The sequence below is a fragment of the Mus pahari genome, unplaced genomic scaffold (assembly GCF_900095145.1).
Source record: "Mus pahari unplaced genomic scaffold, PAHARI_EIJ_v1.1 scaffold_6700_1, whole genome shotgun sequence".
In the NCBI taxonomy this organism is placed as follows: Eukaryota; Metazoa; Chordata; class Mammalia; order Rodentia; family Muridae; genus Mus; species Mus pahari.
In genome coordinates, this window is record NW_018393742.1 from 50266 (window position 1) to 60637 (window position 10372).

At 41.6% G+C, this 10372-nt stretch overlaps 1 protein-coding gene across 1 annotated transcript; it reads left to right on the forward strand.

Moving 5' to 3' along the window:
• LOC110315706 (olfactory receptor 2D2-like) lies at nucleotides 1-999 on the forward strand. The gene has a single exon (XM_021189697.1). It carries the CDS (start codon nucleotides 1-3, stop codon nucleotides 997-999), a length of 999 nt encoding a protein of 332 aa, XP_021045356.1.
• The last annotated feature ends 9373 nt before the right edge of the window (nucleotides 1000-10372 follow it).

Genomic DNA, 10372 nt, shown 5'->3' on the forward strand with positions numbered 1-10372 from the left:
ATGTATTACATATATGACTGGAAGCCTCTCACAGACCTTGTGTTTTGGATAATTCCAGGGCAGAACCAAAGTTGGGTTTCAGAGTTCATCCTGATTGGCTTCTCCAGTGACCCCACGACCAACAGCATCCTCTTCATTGTCTTCCTTCTCATCTACCTGAGCTCAGTCCTGGGCAACGGGCTCATCATCATGCTGGTCTGCCTGGACACACAGCTGCACACTCCCATGTACTTCTTCCTCTGTACCCTCTCCCTGTTGGATATGACCTTTGTCACAACCACCATGCCCCAGATGTTGGTGCATCTTCTTGCTCACTCTCAGACCATCTCCTTCATTGGCTGCTGGCTGCAGATGTTTATGTTTGGTGGCCTGGGTGTAACTGAATGTACCTTCATTGTTGTCATGGCTTATGACCGGTATGTGGCCATTTGCTATCCACTGCGCTATACTGTCATCCTCACCTGGGGCTTCTGCATACAATTGGCAGCAGGGTCTTGGATCTGTGGTTTCTTTTCCTCTTTATTGCATACTTTCTTCACCATGAGTCTGCCATATTGTGGGCCCAACACAGTCAACCACTACTTCTGTGAGGGTCCTTCAGTGCGTAGCCTGGCTTGCATGGATACTCACCTCATTGAGATGGTGGATTTGGTCTTGAGTGTCTTTTTGGTTGTTACTCCAATTTCCCTCATTGTGGCATCCTACATTCGTATTGCCATGGCAATTCTGAAGATCAAGTCCACACAGGGGCGCTGCAAGGCTTTCTCTACCTGTGCCTCCCACCTGACTGTGGTCACATTCTTCTATGCTCCAGTCGCTTACACCTACTTGAGGCCAGACTCTAGCTACTCCCCTGAGCGAGACAAGCAGATCTCACTCTTTTACAGTGCTTTAACACCGTTGCTCAACCCTGTGGTCTACAGTCTGAGAAACAAAGACATCAAGAGGGCATTTCTCAAGGTGATGGGTTATGGCAGGTGTACCAGTGGACCAGGATGATGATCCTTAGATAAACATTGGATAAAATGTTCTTTGTTTAATACTGAGATTATGTGTTTGTTTTATGTGAGCAAAATTGTGCATTTTATACAACATACAACTTAATAACTAAGGACAATATTTATGAAAGGGATCATGCTATATTGATGAATGACTATACCACAGTTAAACAGAAAACACAAATATTACTGATTCTACATGCAAAGACTCCTTGGGGCTCACTTTTATTATTGGTAGGTTGCAAATCTCCTTGTGTAGTCAGACTGAGATCCATCCATCATTAACAGAAGGAAAGGAATAGTGGATAAAACCTTTAAAACCTAGGTTTCTCAATAGTGAGAAATAGTGTCTCTTTGCACACATTCTTCTGCCAAGGAGCGCATCATGGTAAAACTTGACAAGATGTTGGGATTTACTTTACTTCCACAGACAACCAATAAAAGTCATGTGACACTGGACTGGTTTATAATCCTCCTGTACAGACAAGTGTAAAATTAGCAGCAGTTTTGTAACCTGCTGTATTTTCTGAGTAGCAAATGAATACAAATAAGCCAGCAGGAAACATATTGTTAGTGATATTGTAATAGATGCAGTAGAGGCAGAGGTACCATAGGCTAAGTAATGCAGAACAGATTGTCATTATTACAATTAAAGCAATAGTGTGTGGAACAGAAGGGGTACAGACCAAAGACCAAACATCCTCCATAAGTTCAATGTAGTCTGTGGTTCAACATGATGAAGTCTGCATTGTGTGGTCATATGGAAGTTAAAGGAGCTAGATTTCATTGCAGAAATCCCAATTATTGCTGCAAGTGAAATGCAGCATCTGAGGACATGTCTCCCCTGTGACTGCTGATCCTCATCCTTTTTTAAACTCAGGTGGTGGGTATCTTTTACCTATCAGCTCCAGAGTAGCTCTTTTCTGGCCAATCAGATAATTCCTCTGTGATACAGGCTTGAACTATTCTTTCCCTAGTGATGTGCCCCTTATAATTTGTTTGGGGTGATGGTGAAGACAATCCATTCACAGTTCAGATTTATTAGTTATTTGTGGGTTTATGTTATTAGAAGGTCTACCCCTTCCCATACTGGCTTCAAATTTTCAATGTACCTAAAAATAATCTTGAACCTCCTGTGTCCACCTCCCATTACTGTGATTATGTGCTTATGACACAAGACCTGCTGATATTTTGGTTTCTAGACAATGTCCTTAGTATCACTGATGTCTCACTTAGGTTAAATCCAACTCAGCCACTTTATCTCTGTCTCATGGAATATTTTCCAGAAGGCAGTTCCTGATGAAAGTTCATGAAAAATTCTATTAGTTTTCTAAAGTTTCATTTGCATTTTGATTCATTTTGTACACAGTATGTGTCCAGGGTCCAATTTAATCCTTTTGTGTATAAATATCCATTGTTTCAGCATTGCCTGTTGACAACAGTACTTGTCTCGTTGCATGATATTTATTTACATCCTTGACTGTTATTGGTTGACAATATATATTAGTGCTTATAGTGATATAACTAACACAAGGCTATTCTGTTGTGACTCCTGTTGTTTACACAGTTATCTACCTCCCTCCCTACAATCATCAAATCAGCCTTGCCACACATCTGAGAGTTTCATGTCATTGACTATAGTCCAGATGTATTGACCAAAATAATTGTCACAATATGTCTAAAATGCCTAATATTCTCTTCAGGAACAAGCAATTCAAGGTTCCTCTGAACATCATCTAACTCTGATCTATCTCAATGGTTTTTTATTTTAAAAACTGTATCTCTGAACTTAGGCACCAAGAGGTTCTTCAGAGGCTCAAGCCCACTCTTGTTCTGACCATCAATAAAAAGGCCTTACAACTCTTAATTGCTTAATCAACATGGTTGTCAACAACTCTCTTATGTGTGTCATTACAAGGTCTGGAGTGTCAGATACAGTCTATTAAATTCCATGAGAACCTTTTGCTGATGTCATTCCTGTTTGGTTGCTACGGCATTGAGATTGGAAATCAGGGACACTCTGACCTTTGTGAAGATTGTTTTTGTCTCTTGTGGAGTGCTTGCAATTTCTGCTGAAATTTAGGATCCATTGGTAATTTCAAAAAAGTGGGAGCTAGGACAATGGTAGAGATACAAAGAATTTGTAGGAAAAGTTAGGACATGTTGGCATCTTAATGATAGGAATTGTAGCTTTCAAGGCACCTGAAGGCATTTCATGACCACATGTCATCAGTGCCCATGATGAGCTAGGTGTTGGTTATCATACAAAGTCCCAAAGATGGTACACAGAGGTGTGCACCCGAGAATGTCATTGTCCAGACATGGTTAACACTAATAGTCCATGTAAACACAGGAAGATTGTTTGAGAAAGTGTCCCAAGTTGCTTAGTGCTGCTATATCCCCACGATAATCTGAATGGATGCTCTCTGTGGGCAGTTCTCTATGGTGGGCTGAGGGGAGGCACAAACTCATGCTGCATACAGATCATTCTGTACGCTGGCCCCACTGCACCTGAAAGTGGATAGCTCGAGCACTGTGTTGTGTACCTTGGATGGGCCTGAAGACAGTCCTGAAGAGAAATACTTTGTGGGGAAAGAACACTGTGCAGGACATTTTGGTGTTCCTTGATTTGGAGTGATTAAGGGCTGACAGGTAAGGGTTAATTTGACTATTGCATTCTAGTCCAAAGGTTGGTAAATATGGTCATGGATGTCTACAAATCACAATTGGAAAATGAGTATGGGACATGAGATGTAGACTCTCATCTTAAAATTCAATGAATGAAAGTTCATAGGCTCAGAGGTTAACCTACTACAGTTATTGTGCTAACCTGACATGTGTGAAACTGCCCTCTTGGGTCTCTATGCCTATAGCTAAGTGCAGCACCCAGATCTCCTCAGAGGAGTTTCTTTGTGCAGTAGTTGCTGGTTAACACAGAAAATCTACTCGTCAGAGTATAGAGAAGTGTCTGTGGAGTCACAAGTAATAGATTTTTGTCACTTTCTATCAAAACTAAGGGACTATTATAGAGAAAGACTAATAGCCAGAAGTTGCAGAAGACTAAGTCAAAACAATGAATTTTGGACATTACAGGACTCTGTACTCATATCTCACAGCAGCTGTGGTTGCCTGCACAGGACTTAGTCAACAATCCACTGTGGAGTCTTGATCCCCTACCCTTAACTGATCTGCTCTAGACAATTGATAGGTTACAGAAGAGAAAGAGTCAGATTTCTTCAGTGGAGTGGCCCCTCCTTGTCAAGCTCCAATGCCTGGCACTACAATCATGCTAGAAGGCCAGCACAAATTAGACCAAGTGGAGTTTTAAAAATCACACAAAGTCAGAGGCATTTGGGGGTAGGTACTGTTGAACTTAGGGAAGAGTTGGCATGAAATGGATCTAGCTACCTTGTTATGTACATGGAATGCTCATGAAAGATGACAGTCAATACAAAAAAAGAAAATGATGTGAATATGTTTTCTCATGCAGAAATGTTCTCCAACAGACAGGGTTTGAACATTACAGGGGATGGGATGACATTCTCTGCAGACATCTGTCAGCCTCCTTCCTCAGCTATCCTCTCATGGCTGGCCATGGCCATCTTCACTGTTGACTTGACTGGATTCAGAATCACTGTAGAAAATGTCTCTGGAGTAGTTTATGAGACTTTGCCTGAAATGGTTAACTGATGAGGGATGATCCATCCTGATTCTGGTTGTCACCATATGTTCCAGAGAGATAAAAGACTGTGATGACAGAGTGGACCCATGGCAACTAGGCCAGGATGCCCCAAGGTGCCATTTCCAACAGCTTCACTTCCACCATATCCTTTCTTTCCACTACCTCTGGTGGGTGATGGGCTAAAAGGTATGTTAAAGCATTTAAGAACCATCTTTAAAAATATATTTTGTAAAAATTAAAGTTACAGTGAGGTTTGAGCTCATACATTCTCATGGTACACCAGTGTGGTAAATATCTCCTTCTGCTAACTATATATCAAAATAGAGAACTTTTGGTCCATCCAGCACCATGTCAACTGCCTGTTCCATCCTTCTGGCCATGACAATAATGGACTAAACCTCTGAAATTATAAGATTCCTCAATTCAATGTTTTATTTTGGGTGCTCAAGAGATTGCTCAGAGGTTGGAAGCCCTTGTTACTCTTGAAGAGGACCAGGGTTCAGTTCCTAGCCTTCAGATGGCGGGTAACAACCAACTGTAACTCCAGAGAAATGTACCTAACACCTTCTCAGATCTCCAAATGCACTAGGCATACAGAGGGTACACACATATATATATACATGAAGGCAAAACATTTATACATATAAATAAACAAACAAATGCACTGAAAATAAAGAAATGTTTTGTTTTATAAGAATTGCTCTGGTCATGTTGTCTCTTCACAGCGATTAAATTCTAAGATGAGGGTTGCTACCAGGTACTTGGTTTTTGCAGTGATAAGCCTGACCATGGTTTTGTTTGGAGGAAAGTGGAATTTGGGACTTTGGATTAAGAAAGCAGTGAACTGTTTTAAGTGGGACTTAATGGGCCATACTAGTAGATGCACAGAAGTCAGTGGTGCTGAAGGTGACTCATTGTGGAGGCCTGGCTCAAGAGGTTTTAGAGGAGAAGAATTTTAATGTTATTAAGAGATTTTTCTTGTGATATTTTGGTGAAGAATGTGACTGATTTTGACCTTGTCTGACAAATCTGCCTGAGGCTAAGTTAAAGAGATTTAGAGTAATTGTATTGTCAGGAAATTACAAAACAGTCTAGTTTAGACCCTATTTTGTGGTTCACTCTTATGAAGAGAGTTTTGAAGAAACAGAGCAAGCTTGGCAAGGAAAAATACACAATGCATGGTTCAAGGATTAAAGGGGCACCAGGAAGTGGAATGGAGTTAAATCCTGTGCTGAACGAGTCAAACAGATTAAAGATATAGAATGAATTAAGGGCCTGTAGGCCTCAGTGACAGCAAGATCCCACACACCTAAGCTTCCATCTTGTGAAATGGAACTAAAGAAAATCTTAGGTCTAGGCATGGTGGCATATAGATTTAATCTGAGCATGAAATAGAACTAAAGAAAATCTTAGGTCTAGGCATGGTGGCATATAGATTTAATCTGAGCACGTGGGAGACAGAGATATGCAGATTTCTGAGATCAAAGTCAGTATACAGAGCAATTTCTAGGATAGCCAAGCTTAAGCAGTGAAGGAAACCATCAAACACAGAGAGCTGTTGAAGATGTAATACAACAAGGGAGTCACAGAACTTGGCAGCAAGCAGCAGAACTTGGCAGCTTCAGCCACCTGTTTCTGGCTTTAGGGTTAAGAATAAAAGAAAGGGCTTATGGAATCTCACTCCATGACTAAGGAAAGTCACTGAGGCCAGGCTTGTAGCAGGGATGTGCCTGCATGGAGGCCCAGAGAGGCCACTGTGTGAAGCTGTGAAAGGCCATTGTGTGAAGCTGTGAAGTTGACACCTGGGTTGCCTTGGAAACCCCAAGATTTTGGAGATGCTGGAGTCATGTGATACCTGACAAGGAAGCTACTAACTGTGCTTGGAGTCAGCTCAAGAGACAGAAGTGAGTTGCAGTCAACCAAGCTGAAAGGAGTTGGGGATCTGAAGAGCATTTTGACCTCAGACATGGAGATGCAGAATTTAGAGTTTGCCCAGCTGGTTTTTTGCTCTTGCTTTGGTCCAGTACTTTCCTCACAATCCTGTTCTTTCTTTATTTTGGAACAGTAATGTGTATCATGTGCCATTGTATCCTGGGAGTTTGAAGTCTGGTATTTTTTGTTTGTTTGTTTGTTTGTTTGTTTGTTTTAATATGGGATTACAGGTAAGAGATTTCATGAATCTCAGAAGAGACTTTGAACTTTAGACTTTTAAACAAATTTGAGACTGATATAGAATCTGAGGACTTTGAAAGTTGGACTGAAAGCATTAATAATATGGCTAGAAGCCTATGGATGCCAGGGAGTGGGATGTGGTGGTTTACATAAATATCACACCAATAGATTCATGTGTTTGAATGTTTGTCTACAGAGAGTAGCACTATTAGGAGGCCTGGGCTTATTGTAAGAAGTGTGGCTTTGTTAGAGGAAGAATGTCACTGTGGACACATAACTCTGAAATCATATACACTCACAGTCCACGCGTGCAATATAAAGTCTCTTTCTTCTGGCTATTGATCAAGTAGCAGAACTCTTTCCTCTTTTAGCACCATGTCTGCCTATACGCTCCATGCCTTTTTCCATGATGGTAATAGACTAAAACTCTAACATGCATGAATTACAGGGAGGGCAATGGAAAGGAGCCTGAGGAAAAGAAGGTCCAGTGACAGGCCCACAGTGGGATCCAGCTCAAGGGGAAGTCCCAAGGCCTGACACTATTACTGAGGATATGGAGTGCTCATGTAAAGGGACCTATCATGACTGTCCTTCGAAAGACCCAACAAGCAGCTGAAAGAGTCAGATGGAGAAATTGGCACCCAACCAATGGACAGAAGCAGCTGACACCTGTTGTAGAATTACGGAAGGCTGAAAGAAGCTGAAGAGAAGGGCTATCCTGTAGGAGAACCAGCAGTCTCAATTAACCTGGACCTACTGAGATCTCTCAAACACTGGATCACCAAACAGACAGCATACACCAGCTGACATGAGGCCGCCAACTCACATACAGTAGAGGTCTGCCAGGTCTTTCTTCATTCAAAGATGATTCATCTAAACCTCAAGAGACTGGAGGCCCCAAGGAGATTAGAGGTAAGGGGGGGGGCATCCAGGTAGATATAGGGACATGGGGAAGAGGAATGGGATGTGGAGCAGTAGGAAGGTGGATGGGTGGGTTGGGGAATGGAATATGGAGTGTAAAAAATAAATTAATTTAAAAAAATAATAAAATGAACCCTAACCATTGCCCTAATTAAAAAAGTACAAAAACAAAAAACAAACAACAACAACAAAATCTCTAAATCTCTAAAACTCTAGCTGCATAAAACATTTTTCTTTATAAGAGTTGCCATGGTCATTATTGTCTCTTCACAGGAATAAATGCTAAGACAGTATCCATATATGTGTATACATTTACATACTTGTGCATGTACATGTAAATACACACACACATATGTGTGTGTCTGTGTGCTTTGTTTTCTTTTATTATTTTTCTATTGGCACCCATAGTTAATTGGGCACCCATATACTGAGTCACAAAATTGGCATCATCAAAGGGAAGTGTGCACCCACAGACATCTCTAGCAGACCAGGAAGGCCTAAGTAAGTGGCCCAAGTGATTTACTCCTGCTGCATCCTCAACACAGTCTGAGCCTGTGGTCTCCAAGTACAGTTCTCTATGGTATATTGAGGAGAGGACCAAAGGCAGGCTGGTTATACATGGTTCTGTGTGACATGCCTGCCTCAAATGAAAACGGGCAGAGAAACACTCTATTTCATTTGTGGCATGTTGCTGAATACAGTGATGAGGAGAAACTCTTCCAGGGGACAAAATACTGCACAGGACATTTGTTTGTTCATTTGACTTAAAAGGAGAATTTTGTTCTAGTTAAGAGTCTATATTGATGAGGTCATTATGACTCATGGGTTGGTTACATGGTCATGAATATCCATGGACTATAATTGCAATATTGGAGAGAGTGTGGAGAGATGTGTGGGTAGCCTTCTTAGAAATGGGAAAGCACCTTCTGGTCAGCACCAGCTTTGGGCCACATTTGGCTCAAACTCTGCAAATGGTCCCACAGTCCCCAGAGAACTCACAGGTGTAGGCGCCCTAGCACACCCAGGATCTTAGGATCATTGGTGAGTGGAACACAACATCTAACCAAACCAATCGTGATAGGCCTGTGCCAGCAGGGGCAGGGACACATGAAACCTGCCTGACCAGGGCCTGGGTCCCTTCTGGTTGGTGCCAGCTCCAGGCCACCTTTGGCAGGAACTCAGTGGATGGTCCTATGGTCCTCAGAGGCACTCTCCACACCACAGGCTCCCTAGTACGCCCAGGATCTTAGGATCACTGGTGAATGGAACGCAACATCTATTCCAAGAAAATCATGAGGGCCCTATTACAGGAGGAGCGAGGATACAGGAGTCCTGCCTGACCAGCAACTCAGGTTCCCTTCTGGTCCGTACAGGTATACCTTGGTTTCAAACACAGCAGGACGTCCCCAGAGGAGACACCACTTTCAGGCACTGTAACACGCCTAGGATCTTGGATTCCAGGATACCAGGAGCTTGGTCAAATAAAGATCTTAGGGTCTCAGAGGAAGCTTGACTGCCAAGAACTCTGACATACCCATAATCTCAGGTTCACAGGATCCCAGAATCACAGGATCACAGAGAAAGCTGGACTCTGAAGAGTCCTGAATCAACTGGAATTTCAGGAAGGGCAGGCAGATATATTGAGGAGAGCAAATACTTGAGATAATCAGATGGCAAGAGGCAAGCGTAAGAACAGAAGCAACAGAAACCAAGGTTACTTGGCATCATCAGAACCAAACTCTCCCACCTTAGCAAGTCCTGGATACACCATCACACCAGAAAAGCAAGATATGGGTCTAAAGTCGCCTCTCATGCTGATGGTGGAGGACTTTAAGAAGGAAATAAATGACTCCCTTAAAGAAATACAGGAGAACACATCCAATCGGGTGAAAGAATTGAACAAAACAATCCAGGATCTAAAAATGGAAGTAGAAATAGTAAAGAAATCACAAAGGGAGACCACTCTAAAAATAGAAAATCTAGAAAAGAAGTCAGAAGCCAAGGATATACGCATAACCAACAGAATACAAGAGATAGAAGAGAGAATCTCAGATGCAGAAGATACCATAAAAACATTAACACAACAATCAAGAAAAATGTGAAATGCAAAAATATTCTAACACAAAACATCCAAGAAATCCAGGAGACAATGAGAAGACCAAACCTACAGATAATAGGTATAGATAAGAAGGAAGATTTCCAACTCAAAGGGCCAGTAAATATCTTCAACAAAATTATAGAAGAAAACTTTCCCTAAACTAAAGAAAGAGATGCCCATGAACATACAAGAAGCCTACAGAATCCAAATAGTTTGGACTAGAAAAGAAATTCCTCCCATCACATAATAATCAAAATACCTAATGCACTAAGCGAAGAAAGAATATTAAAAGCAGTAAGTGAAAAAGGTCAAGTAACATATAAAGGTAGACCTATCAGAATTACACCTGACTTCTCCTCAGAGACTATGAAAGCCAAAACATCCTGGGCAGATATCATACAAAACCTAAGAGAACACAAATAGCAGCCCAGGCTACTATACCCAACAAAACTCTCAATTACTATAGATGGAGAAACTAAGGTATTCCATGAAAAAAAAAAA